This window comes from Sorex fumeus, unplaced genomic scaffold (assembly GCF_029834395.1).
Source record: "Sorex fumeus unplaced genomic scaffold, SorFum_2.1 ptg000063l, whole genome shotgun sequence".
NCBI lineage: Eukaryota > Metazoa > Chordata > Mammalia > Eulipotyphla > Soricidae > Sorex > Sorex fumeus.
Genome location: NW_026606120.1, coordinates 81660494 through 81682779, shown reverse-complemented (window position 1 = coordinate 81682779; position 22286 = coordinate 81660494). Strand labels below are relative to the sequence as shown.

General features: G+C 45.8%; 1 protein-coding gene across 1 annotated transcript in view; it reads left to right on the top strand.

Annotated features, from left to right (window-relative positions):
• The window catches only part of PITPNC1 (phosphatidylinositol transfer protein cytoplasmic 1), a 248340-nt gene extending 228446 nt beyond the window's left edge, over positions 1-19894 (top strand). Inside the window, exon 9 of the mRNA XM_056126860.1 lies at positions 15362-19894. Within this exon, the coding sequence (XP_055982835.1) occupies positions 15362-15678 (317 nt within the window). The 3' untranslated portion in view covers positions 15679-19894. The remainder of the gene's footprint in view (positions 1-15361) is intronic.
• Positions 19895-22286: the final 2392 nt, after the last annotated feature.

Sequence of the window (22286 nt, the reverse complement as noted above, 5' to 3'; positions counted from 1 at the left end):
ACATTCCCTCCCCCCACCCCCAGCAGAGAGATTCTGTAAGAATTCAAGGGCAGCTTAATCCGGACACGATCGATTTCTGTTTGTGTCCCTTCCCCACCCCCCTCTGCAATCCCCACCCCCTCCCATTTCTGAGAAAGTGTTTGTTAAGACATTTCTGTACATTTCTAGTAATGGAAGCAAGGTCTGCTTCATCCCCTGATAGATGAAAAACCCTTTCCAGATCCTCAGCCCTACCCTCTGTCCACGTGAACCCTCCCTTCCCGGAACCTGCCATCTGAGGCTAGTGTCCTTGGCTATAAATAGAAGCAGTCCCAGGCCACTGGTGACTTGGGTTAGAGCGGATTGTCTAACAGAATGCCCTTCCCCTTGGCCTTTTCCTAAGTCACACAGAATTTGCTCCGAGAGTAACCTGCATTGCACTTTGCTGCTTCCCTATCATTCTTCCACAACTCCCTGTCGTCGTAGAACGGATCAATTTCCAAGGGAAAAGATCCATTGTGCTGATTAGACACATGACAGTCACTGTTATTAGTGGCATTAGCTGTTTCACAGCCACACTTAAGCAAACAAGATTCTGTAGGCTATCCACCTTTTTTTTTTAATTAATTTATTTTTTCCTACAAATTTCCCAGCTCTGCCTCTTGGGTTCTCCAAGCAGTGCTCAGGATACCCAAGGGTGACCCTCAGCAGCTCTCTGCCAATGAGGCTGATTCAGTGCTTGAACCCAGTGGTGCAGCGGGTCCAACTGCTGGGGGCCACCAGGGCTGCCCCAAGGGTCCATTTGGGGACTGTGTAGTGCTGGGATCGGAACTGGGGGTCTCATGCATATGAGACTGTGTTCCAGCCCCTCAACTGGCTCACTGCACCTCAGGCCTACATCTTCTCAAGAGCAATAGCCTCTTCTGGGGTCATCTGAAATGTTTCTGGAAGATTATTTTGAACAATCATCATTTGTTCTGTCCTGCCTCGCCCCTGCTGTGCTATCCACCTTCCTCAAGATGCCATGTTCCCTGAGAATGGTATTTGTGGTGAGCGTCAATCAGGCAATGGGACAAATTCTCTTGTGACTCTTTCCCCTAGTTACTAAATCACTAACCCAGTCTTCTGTTTTCTTTCTTTCTTTCTTTCTTTCTTTCTTTCTGTCTTTCTTTCTCCCTTCTTTCCTTCCTTCCTTTTTTCCTTCCTTCCTTCCTTCCTCTTGAAGGGCAGCTTCACTCAGATTCTTGGGGACAGCCTAGACCCCAAGAAGCAAGTGTCCCTAGTTGCCCTCCCATGCCAGTGCCGTTGCCCCAATCCTAAGGGAGGGTCATAGGCTACTCGGAACACTAGAAGCTGGTACCAGGGTGGCATTGAATAGGCACCTGGCAGGGGAAGTACCATGGTCATGAAGGCAGTTTCCCAGTGTGAGGCTTATCTGTTGTACTCCATCACCTCCCTGGGGACTATGTGGCTTCTCTGAGAGTCAGCGTTTGGTTGTCACGTAATTATTCGCCCACCCACCCCCCTCCAATCAATTTCGTGCAGCTGCTCACATTCATCGGCTCATGGAGCCGCTCCCAGTGCAAGGAGAGTTGCATTTGCTATGAAGCCCCCATGGCCCAGGCCTCTCCTGCAGGCCTCCAGCTCTGAGCAGAGCCATAGCAGCCACACGTGTCGGTAGCTGGGGTGGGAGGAAGGTGGGTCCAGACACGCTGTCCAGCTTCACACAGCGAGGGGCAGCTCCCCAAACCTGGTGGACTCTGAGAGAGGATGTGGGGAGCCAGAGCAGGGAGGTGATAGATGGAACCTCGTGGATGACTTGGAGATTCCCGACCCTTCCCCCAAAGGGACAGCACACCATCGGAGCTAATACAGATGAGAATCCTCTGAAATCAGGCCAGAGTCCTTGGAGGCTGAGCAGGCGACAGGGAGAGAAAACCTCCTGCCTCGACTCAAAGCACTTGTGGCTTTTCTGAAAGCAGAGCCAACTTGAGAGCAAGGCTTTTGGGCCATCTTTCATGCATGTGCACTCATGTTCCAAGCTATGGGGGGAGAAAAAACATAAAAGATCATAAGATTTTCAGAGGGGTCTGGAAGCACCTCTCAAAAGTAATAATTGTGGCCAAGGGGCACAGAGAGATCTTACAGTTGGTAGGGCGCTTGCCTTGCATGCACTGACCCGGGTTCAATTCTCAGCAACCCATATGGTCCTCTGACCTCCACCAGGAGTGATCCTTGAGCACAGGGCCAGAAATAATTGAGCGCTGTAACTTGTGGTCAAAATAAAAAAATAGTGCCTTCTTTAAAGACAAACTGAATGAAAATTAAAAAATTGCCTCCAGGGGCTGGAATGATAGTACAGCGGGCAGGGCACCGCCAGGAGTAATTCCTGAGTGCAGAGCCAAGAGTAACCCCTGAGCATCACTGGGTGTGACTCAAAAAGAAAAAAAAAAAATTGCCTCCATAAGCAAAGTAGAAGGGCTATGAGAAGATATCATATCATCCATGAAGGAATCTCTAAAGAGAATCTATAAATTCCCTTTATAATAAAAAAAATAGAATAAAGAAAAAATTTTAATGTAACACCTCAGGACTGGAGTGATTGTACAGCAGGAAGGGTGCTTGCCTTATACACCACCAACTGGAAATCGATTCCTGGTATCCCATATGGTCCACCAAGCACCTCCAGGAGTATTTCCTAAATGCAGAGCCAGGAGTAAGCTCTGTGCATTGCTGGGTGTGGCCCCCAAACAAATAACTAAATAAATAAATTTTGAAAAAATAAAAGTAACACCTCAAGAGGAAAAAAAAAAGGATAAAGAAGTAAATCAGTAAGTCACAGGAAAAAGGACACCAATTCACTGCTCATCACATAAAAATATTATGGCCAACAAAAAGAGATATTTGCCCATCTGCTAGCAAAAATGGAGTGAGTCTTAGTACCAAGTGTTGGATAGGTGGGAAAATAAATTAATGATTTCTGGGTTGGAGAGATAGCACAGTGGGTAGTACATTTGCCTTGCACATGGCCAACCCAGGTTCAATCACCGGTATCCTGCCAGGAGTGATTCCTGAGTATAGTCAAGAATAAGCCCTGAGCACTGCTGGGAATAAACCGCCCCCCTCATCCTCCCAAAAATAAATGATTTCTATAAAAATGAGCAGTATTGGACTTGAGAGCCAGCTCAAAGAAGTGGAGTACATGCTTTGAATGAGGGAGACCCGGGTTTGATTCCCAGCTCCTTATGGTCCCCCAGACTACTGGGAACAACCCCCTGAGCACTGGGCCAGCAGTAAACTCCAAGCACTACTAGATGTGGCCCAAAAAAAACAGACAAAAAAATGTCAAATACAGGGGCTGGAGTGATAGTACAGAGGGTAGGGTTTGCCTTGCATGCAGCTGACCCAGGTTCGATCCCCGGCATCCCATATGGTCCCCCGAGCACCACCGGTAGTAATTCTTGAGTGCATGAGCTAGGAGTAACCCCTGAGCATTGCTGGATGTGACCCAAAAAGCAAAAAAAAAAAAAAAGTCAAATACAAATCAGATCATTTATTACCTAACAATTCCACTTCTAAAAGTTTTCTCTGTAAGGAATATACATGAGTGGGCCGAAGCAATAGTACAGCGGGTAGGGTGTTTGCCCTGCATGCGGCCAACCAGGGTTCGATCCCCATTATCGCATATGGTCCCCCCAAGCACCGCCAGGAGTTATTCCTGAGCGCAGAGCCAGGAGTAACCCCTGAGCATCTCTGGGCATGACCCAAAAAGCAAAAACAAACAAACAAACAAACGAAAACGTTTTGATTATAAATACAAAGATATTCAGCTAGTATTATTTAAAATGTGGGCTGGAGCACGGTAGGACATTTGCCTTGCACGTGGCCGGCCCAGCTGAGCCAGGTTCGATTCCTCCGCCCCTCTCGGAGAGCCCGGCAAGCTACCGAGAGTATCTCGCCTGCACGGCAAAGCCTGGCAAGTTCCCCGTGACATATTCGATATGCCAAATACAGTAACAACAAGTCTCACAGAGGAGATGTTACTGGGCCTGCTCGAGCAAATCGATGAACAACGGGAGGACAGTGACAGTATTTAAAATAACTGAAAATGGGGGTCAGAGGAATAATTCAGGGGTTAAGGTACTTGCATGTGACCAACCTCTGGTTCCATCCTTGACACTGAATATAACCTGCTGTGTACCACCACAAGTGTCCCCTGACCCGAGTTCGATCCCCAGCATGCCATATGATTTCCCAAGCCTGCCAGAAGTGATTCCCGAGCCCAGAGCCAGGAGTAACCCCTAAGAAACACCATGTGTGGCCCAAAAGTGAACAGACAGAAAGGAACCTTATTCGAGAAAAGTTAGACCAGAGAGAGCTCCACGTGTTGGCACACATGCTTTGCATGGAGTAGGCCCAGCTTTGATCCCAGCTCCACATGGTCTCTGAGCACTACCAGGAGCAGTCACTGAGCACCAAGCTGGGAGTGACATTTGAGCACCACTGGATGTCCCCCACCCCACCCCTAAAATACAAGAGGGAAAAGTGAGTTATAGCCTTTCAACTCTATGAATTAAGGGATGGTTATCAACTTATTTGACAAATAATTGTCATTATTTAGATCAGGTTTTTGGGTGTTTTTTTTTTTTTTTTTTTTTTTTTTTTACATTTTTGGATGGTCCTCACTTGGCAGAGCTCATAGCTTATTCCTGGCTTTGTGCTGAGGGATCACTCCTGGCAAGGCTCGGGGAACCTCTGGGGTGCCAGGGATCGCTCAAGGGATCACTGGGATGGCTGGGTCCAGGTCAGCCGCATGCAAGGCAAGCCCATTGGCCTATTTATCTGACCCCTTCAATTTCTCTGAGAGTTTATCTGCTACCCATAAGCATTTGCTGGCTCAACGCAAAGAGATATCGGAACCTGAATTGTTGGAAGTCACTGAGATCATTGAAAAATCAATCAGCAATGAAGATGAATCATCACTGAAATTATAATCTTTTGTCACTGGGCTCATGTCATCGCATTTACTGAAAAAATGATTCATACATAGATTTTGAGGTAACACATTGCAGACTTAAGACATAATGCACTGACCAAATAGCCTACACAGGAACATTTTTATTTATTGGACTTTCCAAAAATGACTGAACACTATTGAACTGTGTCCCTTCCTTTTATAAGCATGTGTGGTATGTTGGGATATTTTAAGAGTTAGACATATTTTCCTGTAGCATTAGCTGAGACCAAATTATCATCATATTTTAAAGAACTACTAAAAATATTCATTCTTATTTGGACCTAGTTGGGAGATTTTTTTCCTTTCGAATAAAATTCTTGAGACATGGTTTCTTAACCCCTTATTTTGTGGGACATTTTTTTGGTTTTGTTTGGTTTTGTTAGAGAATGTTAGTAGGCCCAAGGTCCAATTCCTGCTACTGCAAAAAAGAAATGCTGCATAAATACTGTAGAAAATTGAAAAACTATACAAGCAAAAAAAAAATCAATAAAATTCCCTGAAATTCTAACTTCTCTAACTCCTCTTCTGCTAATGCTTTGAGCTGTGTCCTTTCAGGCATATTTGTTTTGGTTTTGGGTTTTGTGGAGATTGGTACCAAGAGATGGAACTCTGGGGCTTATGGGAAATATGGGCCCTACCCCTGACCTATATCTCTGGTCCCCCCCCTTTCAATCTTTTTATTTGTGTGTGTGTTTATTTTTCAGGGTTTATTTTTTGTTTGTTTGTTGGGGTTTTTGTTTTTGAAAGTACAAATTCTTGGACCAGAGAGATAGCGCAGCAGAGAAGGCTCTTACCATGTACACAGCCAACTGGGGTTGAATCCCCAGCATCCCATATGGAGAGCATATGGAGCTGAGTGTGACCCAAAGACCAAAAATAAAAAGTAAAAACTCTTGGGGCCAGGGAGATGGCTCACAGGGGCTGGAGAACGTGTTTTGCATGCTGGAGGCCCTGGTCTAATCCCTGGCACTTCATGGGTCCCCAGATAACACCAGAAGCATACCTAAGCACTATGCCAGGAGTCACCCCTGAGTACCACCAGATGTGGTCATGAATGCCCCCAAATATTTTTTAATTTACTTTTTTATTTTTTTATCCCCCCAAATTTTTAAATAAAAATACATAATAATTTCTGACCAAGACAATTCCATGTATAAATTTTTAATACATACATATTTTTGCCCATTTTTATTTAACAATGTATATACTGTTCTATATCATTTTTGCGGGAAGCACCCGCCAATGTGTGATATGTACAATTTTTTGCCTATTTCTTTATTTAACACCTTGTATACTATTCCATATATATGTGTATATATATATATATATATTTTTTGCTTTTTGTGTCACACCTGGCAATGCACAGGGGTAACTCTTGACTCTGCACTCAGGAATTACTCCTGGCTGTGCTCAGGAGACCATATGGGATGCTGGGAATCGAACCCGGGTTGGCCGCGTGCAAGGCAAACATCCTACCCACTGTGCTATCACTCCAGCCCCACTAGTCCATATATTTTTTTGCAGGGGGGCCACACCCAGCAGTGCTCAAGGGTTACTCCTGGCTTTGCACCCAGGAATCACTCCTGGCAGTGCTCAGGAGACTGCATGGGGTGTCATGGATTGAACCTGGGTTGACTGTATACAAGGCAAGCAACCTACCTGCTATACTCTCTCCAGTCCCTTTATATCTTTTTATTTAACAATATATACTAAGTATGTTAATGGTTTTTACTGATACCCTTCTCTGTAATCTTAAAAATTCTTCTTTGGCATTTATGATTACATGGTTCTGTCAGCCTCCTGGCTAGTTTTTAATTTTTCACTATATAAACAAGGCAAAAATGAGAATTTTTGTTAATTCCTTCTTCAGATGGACATATTTTTGAAAGCACATAGTTCCACAGTTTAAGCCCCTCTCTTTTTTTCCCCCTTAAATTTGTATTAGTGAAACACCATGAGGTACAGTTGTAGACTTACAGATCTCTGTGCTTGGGTTTCAGTTATACAATGATCGAACACCCATCCCTCCACCAGTGCCCATCCTCCACCACCACCAGTCCCAGCATCCCTCCCACCCCCCTTCCCCCATCCCCCATCCCACCCTACCACTGCGTTAAGCCCCTCTCTTAACATCAAGATCATTAGATATAAAGAACGATCTCTGTTGAGATTCACTAGAACAAAGGAACCAAAATGCCTTTGTTTGTTTTCCAAATTATTTTCACGGGGGAGGAGGGGCGCTAAGGAACATATGTATCCAGAAATTGTAAACTTCTAGGTTACAGTGACCTCAGCCTTCATTCTAGATGTGTATGTGTTTAGGAAATTGCAATAGTGGCCATTGAGATGAAATTGCTTGTATTGAAAAGATATATTATTATTGCTCAGATGGATCTGTTCTCATCACAGGGCACTGTCTCTTTATTGCTTCCCAGTTCCCTGGATTTCTAAAAGCAAAAGCTGCTCTGTGCCTGGCCAGACTGCTACTGTGCTTGAAACTTACATTGCTTAGGGACAGCAATTTTTTAATTTTGGGGTGGGGGCTTTTTGAGTCACATCTGGCGGTGCTCAAGGGTTACTCCTGGCTCTGCACTCAGGAATTACTCCTGGTGGTGCTCGTGGGACCCTATGGGCTGCCAGGGACCGAACCGGGTCGGCTGTGTACAAGGCAAACACCCTCCCCGCTGTGCTCAGGCCCCAGGACAGCATTTTTGATGGACATTTGGGAGTGTGTGGGGGAGCGGGGACAGGAAATCAAAGAACCCAGGTCTGGGTGCAGAACCTTCTGCTGGGTCCCCAATCATGAAGTACAATCATCAACTCTGGAAATCTGCCCTTTGGAAAAGAAGGGATGATCACATGAGATGTGGCTAGCTATAAAAAGATATGAGCCACATGATTCAGAATATACTTAAGGGAAGATTCCAGCTGCGTATCCCCTCTCTACATCCCCACCCAGCTGAGAAGTGTTGGGGATTCCATTCGCCCGTTGTTAGCATCTCTTCATTGGAAGGAGGCCTGGATGTTAAATTTTGCCTCGAGAGCAACAATGGAATGTTCCCCTAGGAAGTTAGCTGGCAAATGATGTCAAATCCTTGGCCGGAGAGAGAAGTCCAGTGGGCTGGAACACATGCTTTTCTTTGAATGGGGCCAACCTTGGTTCAGTCCCTAGCACCCTAAGGACCACTACCCCCCTCCATCACCCCAGCACTGCCAGAAGTAATAATCCCTGAGTAAAGTTGGCCCCAACATAAATGAAAACAGTGGTCAAATTACCAAGAAGTAGAGGTTGGGTGACAACTAGAATGATGACAGCATTTCATTGTCATCTGGAGAGCGTTTCACCTATTGAACAATGGATGGGTCCTTTATATTGTATTTTGTTTTTGTTTGTTTGTTTGCTTTTTGGGTCACATCCGGTGATGCACAGGTGTTACTCCTGGCTCATGCACTCAGGAATTACTTCTGGCGGTGCTCAGGGGACCATATGGGATGCCGGAAATCAAACCGGGGCTGGCTGCATGCAAGGCAAATGCCCCACCCGCTGTGCTATTGCTCCAGGCCCTGTATTTGTTTCTTTCTTTAATGGGAGATCTCCCATATGGGGCTGGGAATGACCAAGGCTGCAGCCAGTGGTGCTTACAAAGCACAGAGTGCCGGAAAATGAACCCGAGGCCCCTCACCACAGCACGCATGAGCTCCAGCCTTTGAGTTGTCTCCTTGACCTCTCTTTACAGTTTTGTTACTCGTTAGAGTCAGACCAGATTTCTCAATCTTGGCACCAGTGATATTTTGAACAAGATTTTCTTTTGGGTTGGGCAGGGGGAGAGAGATGGTGCTAGGCATTATTGCAGGATCTGCTGTGACATCTCTGGCCTCTGCCCATGAGATGCCAGGAGCACGCATGCATGCACACACACACACACACACACACACACACACACAATTGTGGCCACCAAAAATGTCCCCAAATGGTTCCCAACCATTAAGAGCTTATTATCCTGAGACTCCATAGAACTGCAGACTCGAGCCCCGAATCATCATGTCATGTGCCATCTTATTTATAGCTCCGTGTGGGCGGAGGTGGTGCCAGCCATGCTCCAGCTGTTAGGCTAGACTTGAAGTGCGTGGAGACCTGTGTGCTCTCGCATGGTGAGTCTCGGTGTCAGCTCCCAGTCTGTCTGGTCCCCGCCAGCCTCACTTGCCCGCCTTCCACACTGTGCCTTCTAGAATAGCAAGCAAAGTGGCCTTTCTGTTGAGTGCATTGATTCAAAGACTTGCCCAGTCTAGTTTTGAAAGGTAAACTGAAGGTAAGTATGAAACCACACAAACCTTCCCCTGTCCCCGAAGAGATCTTCTAAGAGTCCTTAGGAGATCTCTGCTCTCAGCGCTGCCCACTTGCTAACACTTCCAACTCCCTCAAACTGAACTTTCAAGAGCCCCCCCCCCAACCCCTAAATAAAGTCTGTTCTTCTCCGTTCTAAGATGATTTGGCCTTAGCTCCCTGCCTTCACACGCCCTCTGGCTGGTCTTACTAACTTTATGATTCACTCTTCATAAAGTTACTGAATTCCCCGCTTTTTAAACCTCTTTGGCTTCTGCTAAGCTGCCGTCTTTCCCCTAAAGCCTCCCCTGTTGAAAGTGTGCATTTAATAACGGAAGTTGCCAACATCTTGACCTTCTTTCAGATATGACAATGGATGATGTTCGGGAATACGAGAAAAACATGCATGAACAAACCAACATAAAAGTTTGCAATCAGCATTCCTCCACTGTGGATGGCATAGAGAGCCAGGCTCAAACAAGTGTATGTAGAATTTTTCAAACATGTTGCCCGTCTTTAGCAAACTTACGCAGAAACTGTTCTTTGAAATACCCCCAATGCTCAATTCCCAACCTTCTGCCGAAAAGCACTGTTAACCGGAGGCTTGTCAGAGAAGTGTCTTAATTGATGGTGTTACCTGACCTCTTGCTTCCAGTCTCTGAGGCTTTCAAGCCCCTGGCTTAGGGGTTGTTTCAACCATAAGACCAAGAACAAGTGGAACCTTTTCGTGATACATGTGTCCTTCACCGAAGGGTAGAAAACGGCTGTCATGAAAATTAGGACAAGTTTATCCCTTGGAAAAAGCAGAGGCAGCACTCACCGATTCATTCGAGAGACAGCACTGACTCCCCCGGGGATTGGAGGTTTCTAGGTTTCTTTACATTTCCTTTGAAATCCTGACTGTAGTCCCAGTGCTGTAACACACTGGGCCCTTTTTTCTTGGGTTGATCTCATGCAGTTGAGGGCGTAGGAAAGGAATGAGGGAATGAAAAGATGCGGTGCTGGGCCCCTGTAGATGCATCTTGAACCTCAGAGAAGCTTCAGAGTCCTGATGGGAAGTTGAGAGCTAGCAACTGCTTGCTGGCTGGCAGCCCCTTAAGTATAGTTCTCTCCATCATTCCTGCTAAATGAAGGGGGGGGCTCCAGATGAAGTAAGCAGCTGTCCCCACTGCCCTTCAGAGTAGCTTGGGTCAAAGCTGTGATCGCGGGGGCTGGAGCGATAGTACAGCGGGTAGGGTGTTTGCCTTGCCTGAGGCCAACCCGGGTTCGATTCCCAGCATCCCATATGGTCCCCTGTGCACCGCCAGGAGTAATTCCTGAGAGCAAAGCCAGGAGTAACCCCTGAGCATCGCTGGGTTTGACCTAAGAAGAAAAAAAAAAAAGCTGTGATAGCCTTGGGAGGGTAATTTGAACCCTGATGTCTCTCAGCCTCAGGACCCAGAGAAATGATTTGTAAAACTTGATGATTTGGCTCTAACAAATGGAAAATGGAGCGATGGCTGGCCGGGTAGCATGTGAGCCCCATGAAGACGTTTCATTTGCACTTCAGCAATGCCCGGGTTTTTAGAGCATGTCTCTGCAATGTGCCCTGCACGGCTCCCCATGCATGTGCCTACCCCTGGGGCCGAGGGAGCCCCCAGTGCATCATCCCAGGTTTGGGCATGAGTGTGAGTTTGCAGGAAAATGTTTGGATGAGACTGAACTGGACTGTTGCCTCTTGGCACAGACTGACTCCAAGTCCCGCTTCCCCCTGCCTCTCTTCCTGTTCTAAACTTAGAATAAATTCAAGGAAACTGGCCTTGAATTTCCGTCACTTTCGTTACCTTTTCTTTGAGGAATGTTAGGAAGCAGAAAGCTTTGCCCTCGGAGTGCAGCCGGACAGAAGCGGCCGTGGACATCCCAAGGGCGCTCAGAAGCACAGCTGGTTTTGAGTTCTTACTGCTCTTGGCTTGGTTTCCTTTCTGCTTTCTTGGCCATTCCTATTTGGAAGTCAGCTGGCTGTGACAGTGACACCTGGAGTGGTTTCCCCAGGGGCGAGTTCAGGCTCTAACCCAGATGTTCCACAACGTCAGCATAAGCGACCAAGTCTCCAGGGAAGTTACACAGTGGTTTGTTTTTGTTGTTTGTTGGTTGGTTACTTTTGATCTTTGAATACTTGACGTTTCCTTTCTTTTCTGGAATTCCGTCACACCGGAGGTCATCTATTTTTCCATTGTCTTTTCCATCTAGAAAATCAGTTGAAAGCCAAAGGTCACTATCACAAATAAAGATCGCATGCTGGATAAAAATTGACGTGATCAACTTGAGGAGGGATTAATTAGATTGAAATTATGCAAAGTTGGTGGCAAGAAACAGTGACAGTCTTGCTTTTCAATGAAGCAGCTTCAGGGCGTTCAAGGAAGGGAACTTCTAGCAGAGTCTGGAAGTGAGAAATCAAAGATCTGTATTTTGGGTGACTTCTGCCCCCTGCTGGATATGTAGAGTAGAGCACTCTATTCAGCCACCTGTTCCAGTTTAATTGTTCAAGGATGTAAAGTAAAGTAAGTAAAGTAAAGGCCCTCCCGTTGATCATCGATTTGCTCGAGCGGGCCCAGTAACGTCTCCATTGGAGACTTTGTTGTTACTGTGTCTGGCATATCAAATACTCTCGGTAGCTTGCCGGGCTCTCCGAGAGGGGCGGAGGAATCGAACTCGGGTCGGCCATGTTGGCCGCGTGTAAGGCAAACGCCCTACCCGCTGTGCTATCAAGTAAAGTAAAGTAAAGGCCCTCCCGTTGATCATCGATTTGCTCGAGCGGGCCCAGTAACGTCTCCATTGGAGACTTTGTTGTTACTGTGTCTGGCATATCGAGTACTCTCGGTACCTTGCCGGGCTCTCTGAGAGGGGCGGAGGAATCGAACTCGGGTCGGCCATGTTGGCTGCGTGCAAGGCAGACGCCCGACCCGCTGTGCTATGATATTCCACTTATTACAGCAAAAACAAACATATCCCAATTCACTGAAATTTCTAGAGAGTCTCAATTTTATTCATAAGTAAACAACCTCTCTTTAAAAAATTCAATCTCATTTTATTGCTTCTTTAAAAAGTAGTAAGTTTACAGGTACAATTTGTCTTATTATAACCTGAATTTTAAATCACATCAGTACTGCTTGTAAGTTAATATTGCCTTTATAAAAACTTTTCTCTTCCAGAATATTCTGACCATTGTTCCCAGTAATTTCTCTTAGAACTATATTTTCTAAAGTATGTTTCCTTGATCTTTTCCTTCTTTAATTTTTCCTGGTTTTTGAGCCGCACCTGGCATTGCTCAAGGCTAACTCCTGGCTCTGTGCTCAGGGATCACTCCTGGTGCACTTGAGGACCATATGGGATGCTGGGAACCAAAGCCAGGTCAGCCACTTGCAGGGCTAGTCCTATAGTGCCTGCCTGCTATGCTATCTCTCCAGTCCCTGAAAAATATTTTTGACTTTTTGGCTTTTGTTTTGTTTGGGGGCTATACTTGGTAGTACTCAGGGATTACTCCTAGCTCTCTGCTCAGGGATTATTCCTGTCAGAGGTCGGGATTATATGGGGTGCCAGGGATCTAACTCTGGTTGGCCGTGTGGAAGACAAACACCCAGCCCACCGTATGTCTCTCCATCCCAATTTCTGACTAATATGTGATTTGCTTGATACATCACCCAATGATTAATACACGGCTGTGAATTTTCATTCGATGGTTCAGATTTCCAAAGTGGCTTTTTGTTCGTGTTAGTCTGTGCCATTGATCTATCATCTAAAGAGGCTTCGGTTATTAAATCCATGGCAAAGGACAAGAAGGAAAAATATTCTCTGCAGAGCTGAATCAGATGTAAAGCGCTCAGAAGCACCAGGTTCCAGCTTTTGCTCCAGGACCAGCTCTTACACCTTCAACCCAGGGTTTTTTCCTAGTAAGCCCAGGGGATTGTTCTCTCCATCAGGGGTCAATAAAAATGACAAAGAATATGAAGGAGAACCAGACCAAGAGTAATCAATAATAGCCAGGCAACAACAACAGGAATAATAAAATTCCTGGGAATGTGGGGGCAGGGGAGGAGGAAATGATGAAAGGAGAACAAAAGAAGAAACAGTAAAAAAGCAATATGGGGCCAGAGCAATAATACAGTGAGTAGAGCATTTACCTTGCACGCCGCCAACCTGGGTTCAATCCCCGGCATCCCATATGGTCCCCCACGCACCGCCAGAAGTGATTCCTGAGTGCAGAGTCAGGAATAACCCCTGAGCATCACTGGGTGTGACCCAAAAAGCAAAAACAAAAAACAACAAAAAAAAGCAATACAGACTGCAAGAGGAAATATCACTTCATTACAGTACAATGATGTTTTCAACCCTGGCAGGGTTTGGGAGGCGTCCCGTGCAGTGCTCCAGAGGACCAGGGGTCCCACCAGCAATTCTCAGCCCACCCAGTGCAAATCTACAGATACGGTCCTACTCCTGCCCTGAAGTGTCCGAGACACCCAGACCACCCCATTGGTGCTGAGGGTCCCCAGCCCACACCCAGCTGTTCCCAGGCGAATGTGTGGCACTGAGACTTGAATCTGGGTCCAGTGCATGGGATGCACAAGCCCTAACTGTTGTACTAGCCCCAACCCTGTTTTCGGCGTATTTTTGGCTCAAAAGCAGTGAGCATATAAAATGTAATCAATGCAAGATAAAAAGATTGACATTAAAACTTCAATTTTACTTTCTTACTTAAGAGCTCCCCTATTTAGAAAACTGAAACCTGGCAGCCTGTTCAGTGAGGCATTGCTGGATTACATTCTTGAATTCCAGTTAATGTTTGGGGTTGGTTTTTTTTCCCCCCTCCCCTTTTAAATAAAATTCTCACCCATTCTCTGTGCCCTTTTTGTTTTGTTTTTGTTTTTTTTGGGAGGGGTCATATGCAAGAGTGCTCAGGGCTTCCTCCTGCTTCTGTGCTGAATGCTTACTCCTGATGGGGCCCAGGGGACCATGTAGGGTGCCAGGAATGGAACCCTGGTCAGTTGCATGCAAGGCAAGCACCCTTTCCACTGTTCTGACTTTTGTGGCTCTGTTTTATCTTGATTTACTGGGAAATAAATTGTTTTATCATCTTGGCTTTGGGATAACCTGCAGGATTTTGTTGCTATTGTTCTATTGTTGTATCTTTTTTGTTTTTTAAAGACAGCTATTGAAAATAAAATAATAAACCAGCCACTCCCAGAATGCAAAATCACTATTTCCTGACCAAGAAGATAAAATATTTAGAAATTCTGATGGTTTGTTTATAAAAGTTTACTTATGCTGGAGCTGGAGAGATAGTACATCAGGCAAGGCACTTTCTTTGCATACAACCCAACCCGGTTCAGGCTTGATCTCCAGCACCGCATATGGTCCTTGGAGCCCAGTCAGGACTGATCCCTGAGCACAGAGCCAGGAGTAAGCTTTGAGCACTGCTGGGTAGTGGGGGGGGAGGGGGAGGAAATACATATATATATATATTACCATATACCTAAGTATATATATGTGTGTGTGTGTGTGTGTATATATATATATACCTAAATATATACTTATGCCAAAGTAGACAATCAAATGTATCATTTAGGAGCATTGGTTGCCTTAACTGCATTCCCAGCATAGAAAAGGTAATAAAGATGCAATAATTGTTTCATATACCACACTGCTCCTATCTCTCAGCAAACCCCGCCACACCCCCACACCCCCACCAAACACACACAGGATCTGGTTCTATACTCTCCAGTAAGTCCTTCAGAATACCCCATAAATACGACAGAATGCTGTGGAAAGGCTTGCACAGAGAATCATTTTTCCAGAGGTTTGCAGAACCAAGCGAAAAGATCTCCAGGCTTTAGCATTTGCACCCTCAATTTTGCTTTTATTTTTCCTCGAGGCGCTCCTCCCACTGCGCCCCTGGTTGCCCTAGCACCTTCCTGGCCAGGCACTGCCACGAAGCCCTTTGCAGCACCCCACCCCAAACCTCGAGTATCCGCTTATCCCCCCTTCTCTCTCCTTTGCCTTTGAAGACATGACGATGGACGAAGTCCGGGAGTTCGAGCGAGCCACTCAGGAAGCCACCAACAGGAAAATCGGCCTCTTCCCCCCCGCAATTTCCATCTCCAGCATCTCCCTGCTGCCGTCCTCCGTCCGCAGCGCCCCATCCAGCGCGCCCTCCACGCCTCTCTCCACCGATGCGCCCGAATTTCTGTCCGTCCCCAGGGACCGGCCCCGGAAAAAGTCGGCCCCAGAAACTCTCACGCTGCCCGACCCCGAGAAGAAAGGCACCCTGAATCTGCCCTGCGCACACTCCTCCGATAAGCCATGTCGGCCCAAATCAGAGTAACTTCCCCAAGTCCCCCTGGGAGTTTTCTATTTTTTTGTTGGGGGGTGGGGAGGGCCCGGAGGGAGGAGGGGAGGGGGATTGTTTTCAGAAATCATCCGATAAAGAAACAGACTGCTTTGTCACTCGAACCTGTCCCCTTGATCTGAGTGTGCATGTGATTCAGTAATTTCACATAGAACACGAGTCCCTCAGTATAACCACACCACATCCTATTAGCTCTAAGACCCGAGAACCGCTACGCAGAGAAGCGCAGCAGAGGAAACCAGGGACCACGGAGTCTGGTTGTCGCTGGGCGTTCCATGAGGAGGGTGTGGACTTCAGGGGGGAAAAGCAGACGCTTGGCACCACTGGGTGAGGCGGTTTGGTAGGAAGACCGTCAGTCACTTTGCTCCCCTGGAACCTGAAATTCTCAAAAATGCTACTCAGGCATAACACACACCTAAATGGTTCCATTTGACCACTTCTGTCACCGATACTTGAATACCAATCGTTTCTGAGATTCCTATTTTGATTAGTCTGACTCAGGACGTGGGGCCTCGTTCACATAAAATTTTTTGAGAATTTTAATGATCAACCTCTAGAGGCTCCAAGTGCAATTTACGATCACATATTTATACCTTTCGCAATTTAATAAGAGACCACCTGTTTCTGTCTTTTAATAACTTCCCCCCGCGTGCCCTTGTGGCCTCAGAAATCTTTCAAGAATTGTCTGGGTGGGTGTAACCAGGCTGATGGGTCTGGGAATGCTTTGGTTTAAGCGCCAAGAGATCCAGATGGCGCACCATCTTTCCTTCTAAGATATTAACGACCCTTAACCTCATCAGCTTCTATTTAAAGGTTCTCAGAACTTGCAATTAATCCAGTAGAATTTACTGAGGATTTGTCCATTCAAAGATGTTCGAGGGTAGAGAAAGTTAACTGGACTTTTAGACTGTCAAAATGTCTGGTTTAGAAACCCTGATCAAAGAGCATCTCCTAGCCTCACACTGCTTTTACTCCTAATATCATCTTGGTGTCCCTGGAAGTGATTGCCTGTCACTGGGCTTTAGAAAAACCGTCATTCTCTTGATCCTTGCTTGGAATTCAAGTGAAGGGCGAATCACGAAGTGGGAAGAGAGAATGAGCAGAATTGCTGGCGTTCATTAGATTAAGAGGGGTGATGCAAGGCACACCTCAATCTTTCTTTTTTTTTTTTCCTGAGTCCTGGTAACATAAGGTATAGAAGCAAGGTTGATGAAGACAAAAATCATTCACCAAAGTGGCAAGAAAATTCTCCATCTAAAGAGAAAAAAATCTGTCACCTCTGCACCTCACTGCCTTTAAAGCAGATGGAAAAATGAGCAGAATCTAGCATTTGCTTATGTCCTCCCAGGGAGGAAGAGAATAAAATAATTAATTGGGCAACTCTGAGGCCCCAGCTAGCCTTCCTGATTTAACCTCCAACCTCAGGAAAGGGTCCTTCCCAAAACACAGATTCCAAAGGAAACAGCAGAGACCCAGGTCACCGTCTCGTCTCACAGCCACCGGGCCAGTGAACCCAGCCTGCTCCTCTCTCAGTGCTCCACACTCTGCCTCGAGTCCTTCAAGTTGATAAACTCTCCCAAGGTGCAGGCGCTGGCCCCAGGATCCCAGCTCCAAGTATTCTATGTCAGACCGTCAGATCATTTCTCTGTCTGTCGGCAGGCATTTACCTTAATAAGTACACCAAGCCAGAATGCAAAGGAAGCCAGTTGCAAATAGCTCAGCATTGCATCTCGTCACTCAAAAATGATCGCATCGTAGGATGACACCTTTGCATGGTATGGTAGCATGGTTTTTGCTTGTAGGAAAAAAAAAAAACCTATCCTTTCTCAACCCCCTTGGATTTCTCAGCGGTTCCCTTTCCACACAATAGTGCTTAACAAGAATGCAAAATTCTATTTTTAGAAGACATTGACACCACGTATGTATTAGCTTCCCATTTGCAAGCCGAAGTCAGGATGGGGTGGGATCATAATTTTTCACATAAGAGATAGATACTTCATTGCAGGTTGCTAGTGTAGCTGGCATGTAACGTTTCCTTTAATACTACTTCGATTTTTCCATTTTAGTAAAATAGCTTCTACTAGCAAGGCCAACACTTCTATAGACATTTAAAAAAGCTAATTTCTTGATTTCCTGTGAGGTTTTCTTTCTCTCATAGCCAGTACAACACCACAGACATCAACCGCAAAGCTGCCGGTGAGAACAGTGTGACTCTCAGCCAACCACGCTGTCTGCTTTCGCCGTCTGTTCTGTTTTCTGTCTAGATGTGGTTGTGTGCATTAAAGGGGGGGTGGGGTGCAAATATTCCTTTATCTGCTTTGAATATTTAATCCAGTCACCATAAGGCATAAGTGACTCTAATATTTGATCTCTGTTGATTTTTCAATGGCATTCACATTCTCCATGAATTGATTTATTGTGGGATGCAAGCCTGTGATGAACGTGTATATAAGGCATTGATCATTTCTATAAGGGTGGAAATTAACTGGCTGCATGATGGAAACTTAGAAGAAGAAGAAAAAAAGGCAGAAACTTGAATTCATTTAGCATGTTTGGGGGAACATAGACTCTTTAACTCAGTGCCTCTGTCTGTAATGTGGAAACCTTCAACTTTATTCACCAAAATTGTATTATACCCGTGTATATACATATATATATAAATATATAGCATAGTGAATCAGACACCACCGGTTTTAAGCCCAATTGATCCATAGACTAGCACATTTTCACCCAATTTTCATCTTTGATGTCAGTGGAGACCATCATGATAACATAAATTTCATTCCTTTAAGTAGATTTCCAGTTTCAAATGCCCTGGGCCTTTCCCTATACAGCAGCATTGGTTTGGCTGGGCTTTCCCAGCAGAGGAAGCTTTTAGTGTTTTTACCACAGATATTTTGTCTTCGGTCAGTTCTGAAGATTGTTTTACTTTCCTACATGGGGACAGAAAGAGGGCAAAAGGAACGGCATAACAACGGAGAAGGCTGGGACATTTTAGAACCCTTCTTAGCCAAAGCATCTGAGATTCGGAAGAACTAATTATACACCGAGTGTTGTGGTTTCGTATCCTGTACTCCCCATACAGGTTTTAATGTATTGGGAGGTAGTTCTTAGCCATGTTTTTGATTGGGTAAATAAGTGCACAGCTCTGAGTGCCTAAAGCAGGCACTTAAAGACACAAGCAACAATCCCCCAAGGTTTTGGGGGGTTGCCAATCCAGACACCGTCATGAACAGTGACCTAAGAGAATAGATTCTGACACTTCTTATGTCTCTTTTCTGTGAAAATTTCAAGGCTAATGTATTGTTTGTACTTTTAAATTTTTACTTTTTCTTGGCCTCTTTTCATGACTCAGAAACAGCAAGGTCACTGGCGGCCTGGGATCAATACGAATTTTACTTTCCTAAGGGCCAGAGGATAATTACTCTCCATGTACCGTGTACTCAGATAACCCTGTCGAGCAGAATTGTCAATTTAATCTTTGTCCCTTTCTCATCATCTGGCTGAGTAGGCTCTGTGACAATCTGCCATCTGAACTAGAGTTCTTGGAATTCAAATGGAAAAAAAAAAATCTGCCCAGTGACTAGAATTGATCGCTTGCAACCGTTTAAAACTACCGATTCTTGCTGAAATGGAAGCGTGACCAGGCCTTGGCACATGGAGGCGAAACGAACATCACGGGTTCTTCCAATTGTTGGCGTTTGAAATCTACAAGTTTAAAGTTTCGAGGAGTTAGTGCAATGAAAGAATGTAAATCTGTGTAAAAGTGTTTCAGATGTTGTCCTTCAGTGTAATTTCATCGTTTAGCCTTGCTCTAGGATTAGCCTCTCAGGCTGTTTTGCTTTAAACTGGAAGGAAGCACATGTGTTTGATCGCACTAGCCCTTTTCAGAAGAGATTCTCTGAGTGGTTTCACCTGTGCCAGGCACAGGCCGCTTCACGTGTGATTTTTAATGCTTCTGTTTCGAGCTGGGCTCTCTTTGGTTAACAGCGCTCAGACCACTGCCACCGCTGAAGCTTGTGAATGTCCCGTGTCCGGACCACGGGCGACGCCAGCCAATGCTGACCCTCATCCATGCCATCCTTCTGTCATGTTAATGGCTGTTCGTGGTTCTTTTTCCCAGTTATTTATTATTGTTAATAACTTACTTTTTTCTTACATACTGTTGTAAATAAAGTATAAAGCAATCTTCTTTCCAAGTGTTGCTTCCTCTGGCTTTTTCCCAGCTGTCCTCAAAGGGGTGTTGGCAGTTGGGAACTGGTGGGATGGTGGGAAAGGGGAGGAAGAAGAGAGCCCTTAGGGGGACTCAGAGCAGGAGGTAGGGGACAGTGTGGGGGAGGAATTCAAATTCACTAAGGGGTACAGGGTGCCTCCAAGTCTGTGGTACACAAAGCCTGGGGGCCAATGCTAATTATCCGGCCAAGAAGAACCTTGAGGGAATTTATAAGTCTTTGACATCTGAGACTTTTTTTTTTTTGCTTTTTGGGTCACATCCGGCAATGCACAGGGGTTACTCCTGGCTCTGTGCTCGGGGATTACCCCCTGGCGGTGCTCAGGGAACCATATGGGATGCTGGGAATCGAACCCGGGTTTGCCGTGTGCAAGGCAAACGCCCTATCCGCTGTGCTATTGCTCCAGCCCTGACATCTGAGATTTTTTTACCCACTTTTTTTTATTGCTTTACTTTTGGGGTCACACCCGGGGATACTCTAGAGTTACTTCTGGCTCTGCACTCAGGAATCACTCGTGGCAGTGCTTGGGGACCATATGGGATGCCCAGCCCACCGCGTTGCAAGGCAAACGCCCTCCTCACTATACTATCACTCCAGCTCCTCTGCTACCCACTTAATAGGCGCCTGATTTCCCCTGGTTAAAGCAGAGGCTGTGGTCTGAGAAGTAATGAAGAAAACCCACCTGAGACTGTAGGAGCAGGTCCCTTGGGGCACCAGCCATGAAAGTGCGTTCGAACCACGCTGATGTTGGGCCAGAGCAACAGTGCAGCCTGGAGGGCGCTTGCCTTGCCCGTGGCCAACCCAGGTTCAATCCCCAGCATCCCTTACAGTCCCCCAAGCACCACCAGGAGTAGCAGGAGTAGGTTTTTCTTTTCCTTTTTGGGTCACATCTGGCAATGCACAGGGGTTACTCCTGACTCTGCACTCAGGAATTACTCCTGGCAGTGCTGGGGGACCATATGGGATGCTGGGAATTGAACCCAGGTCAGCCCTGTGCAAAGCAAATGCCCTAGCCGCTGTGCTATTGCTCCAGCCCCCAGGAGTAATTTCTGAGTGTAGAGCCAGGAGTGTTCCCTGAGCATCGCCAGGTGTGACATAAAAAAGTCAAAAAAACAACGTGGTTTCTCCATCGGGTCCTTGTGAAGAAGGCCAAGTGTGGATGGAAAAGCCTCAGCGTGCCTCAGAGCTCAAACAGCATCCCAGCCCTACTTCCGAGCTGCTTTTTCCACCTTCAAACTAATTTCACTATCCACCCAGTGTGCTTTGACCCCACCATGCATCCTGGAATATGTCTCCCCATTGCCCGTTCCCCCATGAGGCAACCCGATGTAAGAACTAAAGTTTGAACTTTAGAACTTGCTTTGGAAACTCCCCCCTCTCCACCACTTCCACCAGCCTTTTTATTCTCTGAACACACAAGCTATCCTACATGTAGTTGCTTCCAGCTCTCAGGCAGCAAACTTGGTTAGAGGCCAGGCTAGGTGCTGATTCCTGGGGCTAAATTGTGTGGGTTATTAAATATTTGGATGCCTAGTGTTCAATAAATAGATGCTTGTAACACCCACAGTGTCCAAATGCAGCTTTAATCACAATGTTACTCATGTAAGTGGTACTTTTAGACTTCTCAACACCCACATTCTTTCCTAAATAGAAATGTCCTGCTTTCCTTGAATGCTTTCCATCTGGGGCTTCTTGCCTTCGACCTCCAACTTGTACCGTAGCCGATCCAAGTTCAGCATAAATCATAATTTTGGCTAATGCCTGTTCTGAAAAAAGCCCCATGTGAAATTGTTGCCCCCAAACTGGAAGTTTTTGTCGCTTTGAAACAATGATCAACCTGTGTATTCATTATGACCTTATGTGAGAGAGGAAAAGCACACATACGTGTGTATGTGTGTGTGTGTGTGTATGTATTTAAATCTGTGGTTGAACCAGGCAAACCCTGCCTTCAAGTGAGGAATATTGACTTTCTCTGCTCCATTAATAGCCTTCCAACATTCCATGCGTTCCTAAATTCTTCCTTTTCTATAGCATACAACCTAGTAGAATATCTCACGCAAATCTAAACATCTGAGCCAGAGAGTACAGGGGCTTAGGCACTTGTCAAGAATGACCCCTGAATGTAGAGCCAGGAATAGCTCTTGAGCACTACTGGGTGTGGCCCCAAAACAAAATTAAAACCCACAAAACTCCAAACTAAATTAAAAAATAAAATGTTTTTAACTCCTGGGAAAAATGGATACAGTCTGATGCTTGGCCTGCATGTTCTTGCTCCAGCAGCAACATGGAGCATTCTAGCCTAGATAGTGCCAGCGATCACCATCAAAAAAAAAAAAACCCTACTCCAGACAG